We start from the raw sequence: 19,908 nt of genomic DNA on the forward strand, positions 1-19,908 counted from the left end.
AGCTCACTTCTTGTTTGTTGTGGTAGCCACTCTTCAGATTCTTCTGAGTCACTGCTTACTGTATATTTGGGTTTCTCAGCTTTAGCTCTAAAATATTAAAATAAAAACTTCACAACCAGTACTAAAACTTGAAGAGCGTGTTTTAGCCACACAGACTAACATGCAATAGATATGGCCAATACGCTTTGAAAAGTTCCTCTGAGGGTGGGGGACAAAACAAAATGTACTCTGTTCCTTGTTGTACTTCAATATGCAAAAAAAATTCTGTAGACAGACTATTTTCTCATAAATGTAACAAAACAAAAAAAACAGATCTTTACACTAACCAATAAAAAGAACAAGCTGTGCCATGATGAAATGGCATGAACATATTAATATGTTTCAAACACAAATCAAGCCAAAAGCTGTCCCTTTTGTCTACAGAACAATGCATCTAAAGCAGTGGTTCTCAAACTTCATTGCTCCGTGACCCCTTCTGACAACAAAAATTACTACACGATCCCAGGAGGGGGACCAAAGACTGAGTCCGCCCGAGCCCCACCACAAAGAGGTGGGGGCCAAAGCTGAAGCTCAAGAGCTTCTGCCCTGGGCAAGGAGCATGTAATCTTAGTCCTGGGCAGTGGGGCTCAGTCTTCGGCTTCAGACCCGGGCGGTGGGGCTCGGGCTTCGGCCCTGGGCCCCAGCAAGTCTAACACCATCCTTGGCAACCCCATTAAAATTGGGTATGTGACCCACCTTGGGGGTCCCGACTCAGTTTGAGAATGCCTGATCTAAAAGTATACTTGAAACACTGACAAAAACTACTGGAATTTAGCCCATCAGAATTTTATATCAAAGTTTTTTAAATAATAAATACAGAATTTCTGGTTCATTTTAACTGTGAAGTCAATACCTGGCACTGCTATCATACCTATCGCTCAGTCTCAATTAGTGGTCTGTGATACTTCCCACCTTAGAATATACACTACAGCATATTTCTGACAACAGTAAGCTGCAGCTTGGGAAAGAAAAGAGAATATTGCTGCTATGGACACTGGCAGATAAACGAAGCAATCTAACCTTGTTGTTTACATTCTTTTTAAAAAATTCAATGGGTATGAAAACAGCATTATTACAAGAATGGATTACAGTTACCACCTTTGATACTATTATACTGACAAGAGGGATAAAAACAACTGAGAATGTAGGCAAGAGTCACTTAGAAAAAAAGTTCATGATGGGCAGAGGAGAGGACACAAAACACTTACCACCTAGATAAGATCATCCTTACTCCAATCCAACTGATGTAAAAACCAGGAAGGCACTGCATCTTCTAGTTTCTTGCTAATCTCTTCAATTTTATTCAAATGTCATGTAGCAAGCCAGCAAAGAGAAAAAGTGTGTTTCAGGATATTACCTTTTTGGTCGGAAACTAGAATATTGTGACTGAACAGTTTCACTCTTCTTCTTTACACTAGAAATGTTGGGCTCCACATTACAGCTGGTCCCTTCAGGAGAAAAAAAAAAAAAAAGTTATGAAAAGAAAAATACGGTCTTTCTGCCTGAAAGCCAAGCTACCTGAGAGCTACTTGATGAATAAAACTAGTACAGATTTAGATCACAAATAATGTTCTAAATTCCTCAGAGTGAAATTAGCATAACTGGCATTTTGAGTCACGACTGTAAATGTGAAATAAAAATACTATGAAGATCTTCCTAATATATTTCCAGCCATCTAAAATGCTGACATAGTAAAACAACCACTCACCACCTTACCCAGCTAAATTTGCATACAAAGAAAGTAAAAAAGTGTTAATGGCCGTGTGGCGGAACACACCCCAGCATTCACACCCTACACACTACTGTAATAATCTTCATAGTAGGTGTGCCTTTGTAAGATATCATTTGAAAACTCATACTTTGCTGGTCAATATTGACCTGATAAAATACATGTGGAAACATTGTATGTGAAGTTATAAGACTACCGTGTATGATGTTCAAAACTCACATTCCACCAAAGTGGTCAAAAAGTCCTGTCTTGAACAAAGGAGTGTATGTTTGCCTTAAGTTGCATTTAAGTAGTAAACAGAGTCATCAAGTAGGAAGGGAAAACAAAGGAAGCTCAAACCGGTAGAAAAAAAACAGTGGAGAACATCCTTCCACACAGACTCTGTCTCCTAGTTCCCAACTGGAAAAACATTTTCAGGAGAGGGGCAGGGAATTGAAACACCCCAAGACTGCCACTCTCTCTCCCTGTCTGTCTCTGACATCGCACCTAAGTTGACAAAGGAAAACAGCCGTTGGACTCTGGGGGGGCGTCCATACCTGAAGAGTTTGGTCAGTAGCCTTGCTGGAAGCATGTGTTGAGAAATTTTGCTTGAATTTAATATAGTTTGTTAAGTTAAAACACTTACTAGTGCCTATCCTGATTTTTTTTTAATAACCATTTCTGACTTTTATGCCTCATTACCAGTACTCACTTAAAATCTCTCTCTTTATAGTTAATAAACTTGTTTTACTGTTTCATCTAATCCAGCGGGTTGAAGCTGAAGTGTCTAGGTAACTCTATATAAGATAATAAACTGGCATATTTTTCCCTTAAAGGAAGAACAGACTTAATATAGCTATGCTGTCCAGGAGTAGGCTGAGCAGTACAGGACATACGTTTCTGTTGGGAAATCTGGAACTGGGGGTGTGTTGAGGTCCCCCTGCAGTATAACCAAAGCTGATGAGAACCAGTGGGTAACTAGCAGACTGCAGTTATACACAACACTCCGGTTATGGCTTGCATGCTGGAAGGCTGTTTGTGAGCAGCCCACGTGGGAGCTACTTCAGCAAGGCACTGTAAGGCACCCAGGTTGCAAGGCAGCGGTGACACAGCCCTCCACTGATCTGAATTGTACCCTAGTATGCCACAGCCTGGTTTTAACTGACATAGCTTTGATGTCAGTTTGATAGAAAGCTAAAGATACAAACTAGCTTTCTAATCAGACCCTGAAAGGTATCCTAATACATTTATTGGCTTTTGTGGGATTATTCTAGACCCTTTTTATTTTAAAATTACTTTTGAAATAGATGACCCTTATTAATGTTAGCTTAAAAAGAATACAACATTAAGGATGGGCCTGTATTTAGATATTATTTAATATTTTTTAAATCATACATTATTCTTGGACATTTAAATTGTTATTTAAGTATCATATAGACAATCATGTAAGTTCATACTTAAATACAAAGCACTTTGAGAGAAACACAACTTGTCTCAACAGACCACAACAGAGAAGACCAAAAGGACTCAGTCCACATAACAAGAGACAATTAAACATTATTTGACCAAGTACAGTATCAGAGTCTGGCTCTATCCAAAGCAGATTTATTAGATTAGAAATGGTAGTTAGTAGAGATTTGGTATGTCCTTGTTACTAGCACCGTTTACACCGAGAGGAGAACAGATATTGTGAAATGGAGAAATATGAGACCAACACTGAGCTGATGAAGAACTAGGGAGCAGAAATAACTAGAAATGTTTTACAACAGAAAAAAGTCTTTCCTCTATAGCGGGATACAGTGACCTTTACCTTATATTAAAGTACATAATAATAAAACCTTACACTTGTGTGCAAGATCAAGGCATAAAACTGGGTCTGACCACATTATTGTAGTAGACCCAAGTACAAAACTTACAAGACACAAGGAGAAAATTAATGTAAATACCATACGGATAGCAAAGACAGTCCCAACAAAGCTACGTCAGGATAGAGCACTTCCAAGATGAGGGTTATTCTAGCTGCAGACTTGACTAATTAGGGATATCTGAGTTTCTGGGTTACCTAAAACTAGTTAAAGTCAACAGAAACAGAGAACTATGTTGTAACCGATCCATAAATAAAAAAGTAAATAAGATCTTCATCTTAAATAATTGTATCTGTTGGAGAAAAAAGAAACTAAGAATTCCCAAGAAGAATATACATAAAAGTAAATTCAAGAGATAAAATGTAGTAGGATAGACCTGGCGGAGGAAAACTGAAGCAGCTAAACTTGCAGAAGCAGTTTTGGTGTAAGTGTAAATAGTACTCAAAAATGTGTGCACATAAATACCAGAAAATAAAAGGTGAGGAAAAAGCATGTTCTGAATGCAATTTCTGCTCTCTCCAACTCAGTAACTTTCCTTTCACAATGAGTTCAACCAAATGAATGCAATGGTGCTACACTTTTATATTACTAAAAAACCCTCACAATCTTGGGGAAGAGAGTGGAAATAACAAGGTAACTTTGACAAGTCAGATGATCTCCATATGCCTCAGTTTAAATGTGTATTTTATTACTTCTCTTAGAGCTACTGAGAGGCTTAACTAGTTTGTAAAGACCTTTCAGGTCCTCAGAGAATTGCTACTGTAAGCAGACCTGGCGAAAACTCAGGATTTCTGATTCATCAGAAATTTTGGCATTTCAAAATCTGGTATAGAATGAAACCAAAATTATCAATATTTCTCACAAACTAGAAATTCTAAAAAGATATTGTTTTTTGGAAACACTGCCTTATGATGTTTCTGAAACAAAATTTGCTCTCGGGCACCACAGCAGAGGTAACACTGAGAGGAATAGCGATTTGATCCAGCAGCTGCCAGCATTACCAGAATTTGTGGCTCCATACTTACTGCCAAAGGGCAAGGACCCCAGGGTTTCCAAACTCCAGGGGAGCCAGCTAACCCATGAGTCTGGGGTCCCTGATCTGAGGCAGTATGCATGGCAGGGTTACCCTGGAGCTACAGACCCTCAGAACCCATCCCAGGACTTCCAGGCTCCCAGTTCTGTGGCAATAATCCTGGGATCTCTCATGTCTTCCCAGCTCCCTACCGCAGAACTGGGAACCTAGCCTGAGAGCCCTGGCAAAACCCCAGTTTCTTAGGGCTTCCAGACTCTGTGCTGCAAAGCCAGGACCCAAGCCCCAGTTAGAGTCAGGACTTCCAGGTCTGCCAGGCTCTTCGCTGCGTAGGAGCCTGGAAACCCTGGCATAGCAGAGCTGCCCCAGAGCCATGGACCTTGCAAACCCCAGGGAAGCCCACATGGTTGGACTCCTCAACAACCTGCCAGGCTCTGCCAGAACCCTGCTTGTGATTTGGCAAAAGTTCATCGAATTTGACTAATTTTTGTGAGCGATTTCAAGTTTGATGAACCAACATTTTCCAGTTTGGTTGGAAAATTTTCAACTAACTCTAATTGTAATTGCATATTGCTATTCTAATAATAGTGTTGTTGTATATTACTGAGTTAACAGATCTAGCGCTAGCATGTATTATTCATAATTCAAGTACTGTTGTGTCCTTTCACATTTTTACTGTTACCTTTCAAAAGTTCATGTCCTTCATTTTTCACACCAGTGACAACAGATTCCTAAGGAAAAACAACAGTTTATTCTGTAATGTAGTAACAACTACTATGGTAGCTACGGGTTTCATCTGTCTAGATAATTATTTTTTGTATTCAAAAAGATTGATTTAGTGGTAATACATTTACATTAATCAAATGATTAAAAAGTTATGAGTTTAACACATTCATATAGTTAAAAAGGCAGATACACCAAAAGGGAACTGTAGACAGGCAGAAAGAGAACTTCAAATTACACGGGTATACTAGAAGGAAAATAAACCACTAAACTTTTCGGACTATTCTGAGCCCAGACACAAAGCATTACCACATAATTTTGATGCAATCATGCTTTAAAAAAATCCTAATTCCTGTACAGATTACAATAAAATAATCAAACAATGCTTGTACTTACTCTTTCCACGGCATAGTTAAATCAATTTATGGGAAAGGGAGTGAGTGCAGCAAAACTGGCATTTGGATTAGATGATCCAAGAGGACTTTTTCAATCCTCCCTCCCTCCCTATCCTTTTTTAAACTATATGGTAAGAAGGTGTTCCACAAAGTAAATAAATCTGAGGTGTTTCCCCCCACACATTCAGACCCTCTGTTTCATATTTTTAGGTATAGTCTCTGCAATGCATGGGAACTATATAAGCGAGTCCTTAGAGGAAAACATACTTATTTGTGTATTCATCTCTAAATTTAACTCTTCCCTGGAGTACATCGTTTCAAAGTTCAAACACACAGACTATTTTGTTTCAAAATATATTTAAATTAAGTCCTCTAATTATAACTGACCTGGCGGTGTAACATAATACCATTCTGCTTCTTACTTTATATCACTGGATATTATAAGCATAAAAAGCTCATATCAACTGTAAAAATGATATGAGGTAAGGATTTTTGATTACTTGCTAGAAGAAATTATTTCACACAAAAAACAGTAGTCATGGTGTGCCATCCTTTAAAAAAAAAAAAAAAAAAAAAACATCTTACCTTATGCAACTGATCGCTTTTAACCTTTTCAACAGGAAGAGGTTTGCCATCATGAAAGTTAGTAAGAATCAATGCAATTGTTACAAGTGTTTTACCCTAGATAAAATGCAAAGGATAAAATTTATGTTTTTTCCAGAGATAAGTCAAACTGTATTCAAATTCACTAAAGCACTACACATAATTACCAATCCCATATCATCAGCCAGTATTCCTCCAAGAACATTTTCTGGTTTTTCTTTTTCAGCGAAGTTTGTAAGTGTATTATAGTAGAAGTTATTTTTCTCTTCCCAAAACAGTGGCAACTCCTTACTGTTCTCACGTGAAACCATCCAAGCTAAAGCCTGCTTTTGGTGTGGAAGTAATGGTGTTCCAACAGCCTATAAGTCAAAAAAAGTAATGTTATACATCTTTCACATGAAATAACCCTTTTCCCTTTGGGAAGGGGGAGGGGAAATAACATTTGATTAATTGCTCTCTTAAAACTTAAATTAACTGGTATTTAGGACAACTCATTATTCTAGCATGACACTGCTAAACTTTGAAGATATGTACAGATGTTTACATGTGAAGTTTGTAACACAGAATTTAAGGCTTGATTTAAAAGCCTATGAAGGACTTTTTCAATAGAACAAATACCTCTGCTCCTTCCATTTCATGAGTTTTATCATCTTCTTTCAGATCTTCAAACAATTTGTCAAACTCACTTTTAAGCTGCAATGCATAAATACAGAAGTTGCAATTAAACTCAACTTCTACATTAAATAAATACTTGATGACATAACGGATGCCAGTCACATGGCCATAAGGATACCCAGATCTCCAAATGACTCCTGGAGCCACTAGAATCTGTAAACTGCTGCTACTGGGGAGGTAGGTAACAAAGAAAAAGCAGAAGTAGTGGGGAAATAGCCACATTCAGATCCCAACTTGGCACTAAAATGTGCATTATAAAATAGGATGAGGTATACTGGTACAGCTATGTGAAAAAATCTTCACGGTGCTGAGTACACCTGGCCAAATTTAGACTTCAAATGGGTGCAATTCAAATTATATCTTGAAACTCTTTAGCGTGAACCAAGGCTTTTCATGGCTTGATAATTTAAATGGACAAAGTCAGGTAAAAAACAACAATAGTGAGCAAAATATTGACAAATATCTAAGATTATTACACAATGTGTTTCTTTTAATTTTAATTTGCGCATTTGACAGCACCTTGCGTCCAATTGGTTTCACCGTTGCTGTATGTAAAGCCCACTGAAACAAGGTATAGAAAAGACATTTAAGAAAATAGGGGAATGGCTTTAAAACCATAAAAACTGGCAAATGGACTCTGGGGCAGGTATAGTAGCTGAACCTATAATGGTTAAAACAAAAAACAAAACAAGATTTCAAGTTGACTGTGCCCTTTAAAAGATATTTGTTTCAGAGTGGAAAAAAACAAAATACTTCAGTGCTCATGAAAAAGGACTAATCCTCATTTTCATGAGCACCAAGTATATATTTTCAACACAACTAACTACCAAAAAAACCACCACACACCTGTTCTGTTGTCATCTGCACAGCAGCATGCCCTGGAGCACTGTAGCTTGGTCCAGCTCTCCCAGAAACCCAGCTTGATCCAAAACCAAATTCTGAACCTGTGTTCCATTTAGAAAAAACACAAACACAGCAGTTAGAGACTTGGCTTGCTCAGATGACTGATAACAGGATATGGTGCCTTTTTCTCCCAGTTTGTTTTTTATTCAACTATGTGTGGTAGAAACCAAAAATTTTTACCAACTAATGGCTATTTGTGACATATGGGAAATGACTATGAGTGTAGTTCCTTGTGAAGAGTCCTATTGCTTACCAGTTAGGCATTTTTATTCTTACATTTTGTAATGTTTTAGTAGTCTAACAATTCAATGCACAATTAGATCAACAAAAAAAGGAAAGTGCTGCATAAGGTTTTGCAAGTATAACATATCAAAGCATGACCTGTTGATTTCAAGAACCCTGGTACAAGGGGTTTCTGGGGAAAAAGAAATGTTGACATGATTACATTTCTGTTATAACAGGGTTTGATTTTTCATCATGCAAAAAGATGAAACTCTGTTTCACTCACATTATCAGGACTATAGTACAGTTTCTTTCATCTTTGTTTTAAATATATTAAAGCACTTAATTATATCTACATGCTCAACAATTTTACAAAAAACACAACTTTACTAATGTCAACATTGTATCTTCATCCACCTTTAAATTATACCAACTCTATGATCTATCCCAGTCAGGAATAAGGAAAAGAAATGGGCCTAATACTATGCCAAAAGCCAACACGCTCTCTTTTGCACACCTGCAGGAGAAGCAATTTTTTGGGTCAACACTATGAAAAGAATTAGCATGAACACTTGACCCCCTTTCTTTCACAAGGAGGTTAGTGATACTAACACAATTTCCAGGTCATACCCAGGCTGAAAGACAGAAAAGGATAACAAAAAACAAAAACAAAAAAGATTCCAGAGAATAACAAATCTGCTTTGCCACAACCTTCAATCACTTTTCATGTCTACAAAGTCAAGGAAAAACCCACATTATAGCACAGATGGAGCACAACCGCACATTCACTATGAACCCGGATCTGGCCCGTTTGGGGCTCGTGATGTTGCCAATGAATCCACAGAAATATTACCATTGACTTCACCAGGAGCAGGATCAAGCCTTTAAAGTTTCTTCTAAAGACTGAGGATTTGCAAAGGTCATCTTTGAAATATTTTAAAGACAAAAACAAACAAATCTATAACTTACTTTTTGAAGGAGGAGCCAATTTAAATCCATGCATTTTCAATTCATCTAGAACAGCTTGCTTATTTTCTTCTTTTCCCCAAAAACTCATTTGTACAGGCATAGTAAAGGCATTCTTTGCTCCATAAGGGACAATCCTGAAGAAAAAAGGAACATACCTCTCACTTAAAAAGTAAAACATTTCATAGCAGACTCCAATGGAGAAAATATATAATTAATACTCCCATGAAATAAAGAACTTGTTATAGTCATTAGAACATTGAAACAGTAAATCACAAGTTCCACCAAGGAAGCAGACTCCTAAGAAAACTATCAGGCATTCATCTATATAGTAAGATTCCATTACTGTCATTCTGCAACCCAGAATCTCCATCGTGTCAGTGTAAACAGTATGGAAACGGCTATAAGCATGGTTGAGAGTTCTTTTTGTTCAGACAATCATCAGGTTGAATCATCAATGGGATTTGTGATGTGTTACCAATTTGTTTTAAGTTCTCAGCCATTTTGACTTTATGAAGTATGCCTATGTGACATACAGCTACAGTAAGGCAAGTATTTGTGCCATACCAAGAGTCTCCAGACCATCATGATATCAGAGAGAATTCAACCAATCATCGTTGTTCTACAGCTAATTTTCATGCAACAATTTCAATTGGCTGTGTGAGGCAAACTGCACAGATAGTGGATTACTTGGCCCAAGTGCTATACCCATGCAACAGCCCAAGCTTTCAGCTTCTACTACAATATTAAAATATATAATGGGCCAGATTCACATTTGTACGAAAGCCTGTTTTACACCACTATAGCAGCATATAACTGTGCTTAAACTAACTTTATGCTCATTTTAAGCCCCTTTACCCTACCAGAATAGTGTGAAGTGCCCTTAGCATAAGTAAGAATAAGGCTCATAATATAGTATTTTATATGATATTAATACATTAGAGATGGAGCAGAAAGTTACAGTTGCCTAACATTTTCAATTATAAGATCCTGTTTTTGTTACTTATAACTTTTTGAAACTTTACCCACTCAGGTTGAAGTTTTCCATGCAAGATGCCTGCCTGGGGATGAATTTTTCTGGAAAGTTTCAGCAAACACAGTTCAACTGCTCCTCAAATTAGTTTAGGGGAAATAATGTATTATTTTGTCCATGTTAAAAAAAAAAAATCTTACAAATATTTCATTGGGAAGCTCTAGCACTTCCATGTTTTGGAGCAGGGACTTGAAATTTAGCAGGAAACAAAAAACACCAAGATGCCAAGAACAGCGCTAGAGAAATTTTTAAATCAATTTTTTTTTTTTTTTTTGTGAGAGGGAAAAAAAACCTACAGATTTGACAAAACCTTTCACAATTCATATCAGTTCTGTCAAAGTTGGTCAGGTGTAAAAAAAAGAAAAGAAACCTTAAAATTGAGAAAAAGTTAAAACAGTTTGTTATGACATTTTCTATGGGAAATGTTTCAAATTTTTTGGTTCAAAACAACTTTGTTTCAAAATTTCCTTTAGTTTTATAAAAATATCAAACATTCAAAATCACTTGAAATCAAAACAAAAAGTTCTGTTTTAGGTTGTCCTAAACATTTTATTTGACCCAACACATTTCCCCCCCCAGTTTTCTGGAATTGCCAGTGTACCAAAAAAGCCAATCCATTGTTGGCACAGCTCTAGAAATGTTCCTTTTGCTGTCCCTCATGACAAAATGTCTAAATGTAGCCAAGTCAGAAACCTACAAAAAATATCTCAGTTCCCACATGTTCAGTATAGGTATATTAGAGGCTGGCAGCATTAGTAATAAGGTTTCCAGAGGATGCTATTCATGAAGGACAAAAACAAAAATGACACAAGATGAGTCTGCAAAGAGAATAAAGCTGCAAATATTGTTAAAAATAGCGCCGGAGTGGGAGCTGGAATGGGTGAGGAGAATGGAGAGCAATTGCTTGTACAGGACAGTTTACACTTTAAGAGCTCAAAATCTGAAGACAATATCCAAATTTAATAAAAATCTAAAAAATGATTTAAATAGTTTCAGGATTTTTCCACTCATCTCAGCATGTGTTCTGATTTTTGAATTCTTGGAGTTTGGCACTACAGTCACAGAAAGATGGGATTAGCAAGAGTTAGCCAGGACTGCCAAATTTTCATGACAATTTTACACCGGTTTAACAGTATATAATTGCTACTTAACATAAAACATTTTTCTGATTGTTACTGTGTATCAAATCAGAGTCAGAAACTGATTCACAGCCACCTATAATTAAAATTTTGCAAAAAATCACAATTTTGCCTGTGTTACAAATTGTCATTTTCCAATAAGACAGTTGCTCAGAAATACCAATTTTATTGTATGTGCATGATGAGAACAACTTTTTGCCACATTCACTTTCAGGGGAAAAAAAAAAGAAATTTTCTTTTACAATAAGTCTGCATAATGTATTAGAATATAGATTAGTTCAAAATTTTCCCACAGAAGAAAAAATGTCAATGAAAATTTAATTTTTTGTTTTTGTTGAAATTTTCCATGGAAATATTTTAATTTTCTGAAAAGATTGAAAAATTTCAGCCAAAAACTTTCTGGTTTGGAACAAATATTTTGATGAATAAACAAAAGTTTTCCATGGAAATGAGACACTTTTGGGCGGAGGGGGAAATCATTTAGTCAAAAAATCCAAATTTTCCATCAAAAACAGTTTCAAACAGAAAAATTTTCACCAGCCCTACTAGAATCCTTTAAAGGGGCCAAACCAATGAGTAAGAATTACAAAGTAATCTTTTGTCAATTCTACTCTCACTGATGCCTCTAGAATTTGTCATTTACAGAGGAAAATGAACTGCAATCTGGATGGTTCATAAAGGGAGCCTATAGCCTGTCATGGCAGCCATCAGTGTTACTGCCAGTAATCTCAGCTAAAGGAAATACACTTTCATTGTTGCTACATAAAATATACTAAAAATATTAAAATTGCCATTATCTTATAAAAATGAAGCTAAATATTTCATCTGCCCACTTACCCTTCAACTATTGCTAGCTTGTTGTCCATGATGTACGCCAAGGGCGCTGCAAGTTCTTTTTTGATGTGGCCTACCTGGTTTCCATTTACATTGTTTACTTTTACTGCATTTTTATCATAGAGGTTATTGGGCTCTCTCTGAAGTGAAACCATTTCATTATTGTTAACCTGCCAAAAAAAAAAAAAAAAAAAGCACAGACTTGTTTAGTTACAAGTTATTTACAGAAATACCTAAATGTATAGCCATTCTGAAGCTAAATTTAAAGATTATTTTAACATAATAGGCTGGTTTTACCTCTAATAATTCTTTATTCAAAGTACTGAAGACTTTAGAAGTTAGGTAAGAGGTGGGCTTCAGAGCCCAAGCTCCATCCTGAGCAGCTACTTCAAAGTACCGTCTACACAGCTATTTTTAGAGCACTAGCACAAACCCTGCTAGGCCAAGTCTGTCAACCTGGATTGGTAGGTTCGCTGCCTGCGGGCTGGTTAGACATACCCTATAATACTTTGTACTTATTCAACACTTCTCATTTGTAGAATTCATGGTTCCTTACAAAAAGCTAGTAAATATCATCATTCCCTTTTTACCAGTGGAGAAACTGAGGGATAGGTATGTTAAGTGACTTGCTTAAAATCACATGGGCCAGATATACAATCCATCTCTCCTGGCTTCCAGTTCTATTGAAGTGCTATATCATCAAAAGTCTCCTCCATCCAACAACACTATAAAGACTGTGGCTAGCAGGACTGAGCTAGCTACAAGGACCTTTGCACAGTTCTAAATGAGTGTACAACTTGAGAAAGCAGAAAGGAAAACATCTTCCCTTCCACTACGGTCAACTTCCTGGGGGCTACTCTTATCTTACCTCCAGCCAGCTCCAGAGTAAATAACTAAAGCAGATCTAAAAGATACCTTAACAAATCCTGAAGTTTAAATTGCGGGTTTAGACTACTGAATTCTTCTCTTGGAACTGTATAGAATCTTAAATACACTGATACCAACAAATGAATGAGAAAACCTTAGGACTTGTCAGAAAATACTGAAAAGTTGTGAAATTTTAACAACAGAAAGGCAAAATGTTCAATTTTTTTCCCCACTTTCCAACTACTACTGGTTAGTAGCACTTTATTATTCATACTGCACTTACAACCCCTGTGTAATAACGTAATCCAACCACATTTCCTCGCAAGGTTCCAAATAAAACAGCTGAATCTGTATCTTCATCTGTCCCAGGAATGTCATCTGTACATAGAAAGTCTTCTAACCCAAACTGGGAATAAAAATCACGAGAGGTATAATGGGAATAGTTCCTATCTCCTCCAAGATGGGCAGATTGTAAGTATTTCCAGGCAGAATCTCTGCAGAGAGATAGAATAGAAGTTATTTGACATTATATTTAAAAAAGTAGTCTGAATGTTTCAATTACTCTTGATCCCCTTTTATAAATGTGTATTTAATTTTCCCTTTTATAGTGTGAATGTATATATTTCACATCTTTATGTAACCATTCTACCTTACCTGGCAATTTTCACCTAAGTTATACCCTTAAAAAAAAAAAAAAAAAAACCTGTCTCCAAGACATTACAGACTCACACAAACAACACATTGTCAAATTATTTTTACTATTTAACTGACTAGAATATAATCTTCAAGCACTCAGAAAAAGAGTCAACACTGTAGAGAAGGAGGTTTTGAATGCTTTTAGGGCAAGACTGAGCAGCAGAAGACTAAAAGGATCTTGGTTTTATTGCTTCAGAATTTTTTCTGCTGAGTGGGGGATCAATGGAGCAAGGGGCAGAAGAGAGTAATGTTTCACACAACAGAGCACCAGAATACTGAGTTGGTCAGGGTTCCTCATGCTCAGAGGTTTATAATTTTCTGCTGAAAAAGGATACAGAGACTTTGCCATGGCAAAAATGCTTTCATTTCATTCTCCAGAAAGGGCTGGAAAAAGGGCAACACTGGCATTTTTTAATAAAATACTGCCCTAAGCTTCACTGCCCCCCATATTCCTAACTTTGTCAAAAGTCATAGAGAATACGCAAAAAGACTATGTTTTTCCAACCTTAATAAGAACATAAGAACGGCCGTACCGGGTCAGACCAAAGGTCCATATAGCCCAGTATCCTGTCTATCGACAGTGGCCAATGCCAGGTGCCCCAGAGGGAGTGAATCTAACAGGCAATGATCAAGTGATCTTTCTCCTGCCATCCATCTCCATCCTCTAACAGACCGAGGTTAGGAACACCATTCCTTACCCATCCTGGCTAATAGCCATTAATGGACTTAACCTCCATGAATTTATCTAGTTCTCTTTTAAACGCTGTTATAGTCCTAGCCTTCACAACCTCCTCAGGTAAGGAGTTCCACAAGTTGACTGTGTGCTGCGTGAAGAAGAACTTCCTTGTATTTGTTTTAAACCTGCTGCCTACTAATTTCATTTGGTGACCCCTAGTTCTTGTATTATGGGAATAAGTAAATAACTTTTCCTTATTCACTTTCTCCACACCATTCATGATTTGATATACCTCTATCATATCCCCCCCTTAGTCTCCTCTTTTCCAAGCTGAAGAGTCCTAGCCTCTTTAATCTCTCCTCATATGGGACCCATTCCAAACCCTTAATCATTTTAGTTGCCCTTTTCTGAACCTTTTCTAGTGCCAGTATATCTTTTTTGAGATGAGGCCACCACATCTGTACGCAGTATTCAAGATGTGGGCGTACTATCGATTTATATAAGGGCAATAATATATTCTCAGTCTTATTCTCTCTCTCCTTTCTAATGATTTCTAACATCCTGTTTGCTTTTTTGACCACCTCTCCACATTGCGTGGACATTTTCAGAGAACTATCCACGATGACTCCAAGATCTTTTTCCTGACTTGTTGTAGCTAAATTAGCCTGTATTGTATGTATAGTTCGGGTTATTTTTTCCAACATGCATTACTTTACATTTATACACATTAAATTTCATTTGCCATTTTGTTGCCCAATCACTTAGTTTTGTGAGATCTTTTTGAAGTTCTTCATAGTCTGCTTTGGTCTTAACTATCTTGAGCAGTTTAGTATCATCTGCAAACTTTGCCACCTCACTGTTTCCCCCTTTCTCCAGATCATTTATGAATAAGTTGAATAGGATTGGTCCGAGGACTGACCCTTGGGGAACACCACTAGTTACCCCTCTCCATTCTGAGAATTTACCATTAATTCCTACCCTTTGTTCCCTGTCTTTTAACCAGTTCTCAGTCCATGAAAAGACCTTCCCTTTTATCCCATGACAGCTTAATTTACGTAAGAGCCTTTGGTGAGGGACCTTGTCAAAGACTTTCTGGAAATTTAAGTACACTATGTCCACTGGATCTCCCTTGTCCACATGTTTGTTGACCCCTTCAAAGAACTCTAATAGATTAGTAAGATAATTTCCCTTTACAGAAACCATGTTGACTACTGCTCAACAGTTTATGTTTTTCTATGTGTCTGACAATTTTATTCGTTACCTTTGTTTCGACTAATTTGCCCGGTACTGACGTTAGACTTACCAGTCTGTAATTGCCGGGATCACCTCTAGAGCCCTTTTTAAATATTGGCGTTACATTTGCTAACTTCCAGTCATTGGTACAGAAGCCGATTTAAAGGACAGGTTACAAACCTTAGTTAATAGTTCCGCAACTTCACATTTGAGATCTTTCAGAACTCTTGGGTGAATGCCATCTGGTCCTGGTGACTTGTTAATGTTAAGTTTATCAATTAATTCCAAAACCTCCTCTAGTGACACTTCAATCTGTGACAGTTCCTCAGATTTGTCACCTACAAAAGCCGGCTCAGGTTTGGGAATCTCCCTAACATCCTCAGCTGTGAAGACTGAAGCGAAGAATTCATTTAGGTTCTCCACAATGACTTTATCGTCTTTAAGCGCTCCTTTTGTATCTTGATCATCAAGGGGCCCCACTGGTTGTTTAGCAGGCTTCCCGCTTCTGATATACTTAAAAAACATTTTGTTATTACCTTTGGAGTTTTTGGCTAGCCGTTCTTCAAACTCCTCTTTGGCTTTTCTTATTACATTCTTGCACTTAATTTGGCAGCGTTTATACTCCTTTCTATTTGCCTCATTAGGACCTAACACACTTTTTAAAGGAAGTCTTTATCTCTCACTGCTTCTTTTACATGATTAAGTCATGGTGGCCCTTTTTTAGTTTTTTTTTAGTTAATATAGTCCTATATAATAAGTGCTTTACAAACACTAGTTTATTTGGCATGGGTTCTCTCAAAGAGCAGAGTGGCTGTTCTCACTGATGATACCTGATCACTTCTGCCTGACATCACATTTATGGACTGTCAGAATCCACTAGAGACAGCGAGTGGGAAGTAATATAAACAAATTATTATCTGCATTAGAAATCTACACTTTTCAGGTGAGATACGAGGTACAAAGCCAAACTGTAAAAAGTCACTTAAGTTGCTTTATTGAATACGGTACAGTTCAAGAAGTGAAATTATTACTTTTATAACATACTTTATAACACTTCTGAGACAACTACTCAGTCCTGGCATATATAGTCATACTGGATACTCACAGTAAGAATCTTCAACAATGAGATGAAGATTCTTTCTTATACTCCTCCTTTCTTATTATAAAGAGAAATCCTCAATAACTCCTCAGTGTATTGTACTTTTTGGCTAACTCATAAAACATCTGTGACCATGTATGTCAAATACATGTATTCATATCAATGCAAAGAAAAGCACTAACACTTGCTGATCTTTACAAAAGCAACATAAAAACGAATGCTCAGTGCTTTGGAAGGCTGTTAACAGTTAACAGCATAGCACATCATAACTGCACAGCAAGACCTTCCTGCACAGTCATATTATTTACTTAAATTATCTTAAACTACTGTCAGTGTGACTAGGCTTCCAAATGCTGTGTATTTGGAGCTTTGTCTGGATCAACTTTGGTTTCTTTTGCACAATATCAATATCACAACTTTGGTTTCTTTTGCACTATAAAATCGGGACATCTGGTCACCCTAGGCCCAAGGCACCCAGCTCCAGCCCCCACCCCCCAGCCCAGGACACCCAGCCCCAGCCCACCCCCTCCGCTCCCCCCCCCCCCCTCCGCCCGAGCGCCCCCCCCCCCAGCCCAGGACACCCAGCCCACCCCCTCAGCTCCAGCCCACCCCCTCAGCTCCACCAGGCCCGCCCCCAGCCCAGGGCGCCCAGCCCCAACCCACCCCCTCAGCTCCACCAGGCCCCCACCCAGCCCCAACCCACCCCACCACGTCAGCTCCACCAGCTCCCCCATCCCCGGCCCAGGGCGCCTGCCCCAACCCACCCCCTCAGCTCCACCAGCCCAAAGCACCCAGCTCCAACCCACCCCCTCCACCAGCCCCTTCCCCCAGCAACCGGCCACGCTGGCCGCAGTTACACGAAACCTGCCCCCGGCCCCGGCCCCACCCCGGGCCTCACCTCATGCACATCCAAGCCATGGCACTGCCGGGGGCCGCCGCACGGCGAGGGTGACAGAAGAGCAGGCCCAGCGCCCGGCAAGGGACCGGAAGACGCGCAGCCCACCAGCGATTTCGGTCCCAAGCCCACCGCCGTCAGTGCAGCGAAGCGCTACCAGCCTGACTGACAACAACAGCACCAATCCCACCCAGGGTTTCACAGTCCTCAGCCAATGAGAACAGGGCTGTGGAAAAGGGGCGGGACTTTCTCTATGCGTTCTCTGTGCGACGAGGACAGAGCCGAGGAAGATCCGCTAAACTCTCCATTAGCCTCCGCAGTGTCCCTCCGCCTCCCTTCCACCACCCCTGCGAGTGGGCTGCAGACGGGCTGGTTGCAAATTAATCCCCCCTCACCGTAAGCGGCCACCCTGCTACTGATAGCTCTGTCCGAGGTGGCCTTCGGCGGGCTCCGTGTCCAGACACAACACTCATGTTGCAAAGCGTGCAGAGAAGAGATGCAAGCAGGGGTCAAGGTCGTCTGGCTCACCTGCCTCCTAGTAAATCAACAAGGAGTCCGATGGCACCTTAAAGACTAACCGATTTATTTAGACATAAGCTTTCGTGGGTAAAAAACCCACTGTTCAGATGCATGGAGTGAAAATTACAGTCGCAGGCATTGTTATACTGACACAGGGAGAGAAGGGAGTTACCTCACAAGTGGAGAACCAGTGTTGGCAGGGCCAATTCAGTCAGGGTGGATGTGGTCCACTCCCAATAATTGATGAGGAGGTGTTAATACCAAGAGAGGGAAAATTGCTTTTGTAGTGAGCCAGCCACTCCCAGTCCCTATTCAAGCCCAAATTAATGGTGTTAAATTTGCAAATGAAGTTTAGTTCTGCAGTTTCTCTTTAAAGTCTGTTTCTGAAGGGTTTTTTTGTTCAAGTATAGCTACTTTTAAATCTGTTACAGAATGTCCAGGGAGATTGAAGTGTTCTCCTACTGGCTTTTGTATGTTATCATTCCTGGTGTCTGATTTGTGTCCCTTTATTCCTAGAGATTGTCCGATTTGGTCAATGTACATGACAGAGGGGTATTGCTGACACGTGGTGGCATATATAACATTGGTAGATGTGCAAGTGAATGAGTCCCTGAGGGTGCAGCTGATGTGGTTGGGCCCTCTGCAGAGCCGGCTCTGGCTTTTTTGCCACCCCAAGCAAAAAACGCCAGGTCAGCCGGAGCAGCAAAGGGGGGGACAAACCGGCCGGCTGGAGCGGTGAAGGAAAGGAAAAACAGAAACAAAATACCCGCGGGGCAGCCCACGGGCAGCGGAGTGCGCACCCCGGCTAGCAGGGGGAGAGAGAGAAGGGGGGCCCCCAGGGCTTCCTTAAGCGGGGCGCTGCCACGCGGCCCCTCCGCACGCGCCGCCTGCCAGGAGGGCTCTGCGCCACTCCGGTCGGCAGGCAGGGAAGGAAGTGGGCTTGTTGCAGGGCGCTCCCGTCCTCCATGCTGCCGCCCCCTACCATGCAGCGGGAGCAGCAAACCAAAAAGAAAAAACCTGCAGGGGTGGCCAAAGCGGTGAAGCGCCAAAAAAAAAAAAAAAAGGATTAGATGGAATGCCGCCCCTTAGAATCTGCCGCCCCAAGCACAAGCTTGCTCCGCTGGTGCCTGGAGCCGGCCCTGGTCCTCTGATGGTTTCGCTAAAGTAGATATGGGGACAGAGTAGGCAATGAGGTTTGTTACAGGGATTGATTCCTGGGTTAGTGTTTCTGTGGTGTGGTGTATAGTTGCTGGTGAGTATTTGCTTCAGGTTGGGGGGCTGTCTGTAAATGAGGACTGGCCTGCCTCCCAAGATCTATGAGAGTGAGGGATCATTTTCCAGGATAGGTTGTATATCATTGATGATGTGCTGGAGAGGTTTTAGCTGGGGGTTGTAGGTGATGGCCAGTGGTATTCTGCTATTTTCCTTGTTGGGCCTGTCCTGTAGTAGGTGATTTCTGGGTACACATCTCGCTCTGTCAATCTGTTTCCTCACTTCCCCAGGTGGGTACTGTAGTTTTAAGAATGCTTGATAAAGATCTTGTAGGTATTTGTCTCTGTCTGAGGGATTGGAGCAAAATTCGATTGTATCTTAGGGCTTGGCTGTAGACAGTGGATCATGTGATGTGTCCTGGATGGAAGCTGGAGGCATGCAGGTAAGTATCGCAGTCCGTAGGTTTCCAGTATAGGGTGATGTTTATGTGACCATCACTTATTTGCACTGTAGTGTCCAGGAAGTGGATCTCTTGTGTGGATTGATCCAGGCTGAGGTTGATGGTGGGGTGGAAAT

General features: G+C 39.7%; 1 protein-coding gene across 3 annotated transcripts in view; it reads right to left on the reverse strand.

The window, feature by feature from the left end:
- Positions 1-17,777, reverse strand: part of HLTF (helicase like transcription factor) — a 50,235-nt gene extending 32,458 nt beyond the window's left edge. For all 3 annotated transcript variants that reach the window (XM_034781127.1, XM_034781126.1, XM_034781125.1), the window contains exons 1-11: positions 17,605-17,777; positions 13,286-13,496; positions 12,139-12,305; positions 9,133-9,266; positions 7,885-7,982; positions 6,982-7,056; positions 6,531-6,722; positions 6,346-6,441; positions 5,325-5,373; positions 1,397-1,487; positions 8-87 (exon numbers count right to left, since the gene is read on the reverse strand). In XM_034781127.1, coding sequence (XP_034637018.1) covers positions 8-87; positions 1,397-1,487; positions 5,325-5,373; positions 6,346-6,441; positions 6,531-6,722; positions 6,982-7,056; positions 7,885-7,982; positions 9,133-9,266; positions 12,139-12,305; positions 13,286-13,496; positions 17,605-17,624 — 1,213 coding nt within the window. In that variant the 5' untranslated portion in view covers positions 17,625-17,777. The remainder of the gene's footprint in view (positions 1-7; positions 88-1,396; positions 1,488-5,324; positions 5,374-6,345; positions 6,442-6,530; positions 6,723-6,981; positions 7,057-7,884; positions 7,983-9,132; positions 9,267-12,138; positions 12,306-13,285; positions 13,497-17,604) is intronic.
- Between the last annotated feature and the right edge of the window lie 2,131 nt (positions 17,778-19,908).

Source organism: Trachemys scripta, chromosome 9, assembly GCF_013100865.1.
Source record: "Trachemys scripta elegans isolate TJP31775 chromosome 9, CAS_Tse_1.0, whole genome shotgun sequence".
Classification (NCBI taxonomy): domain Eukaryota; kingdom Metazoa; phylum Chordata; order Testudines; family Emydidae; genus Trachemys; species Trachemys scripta.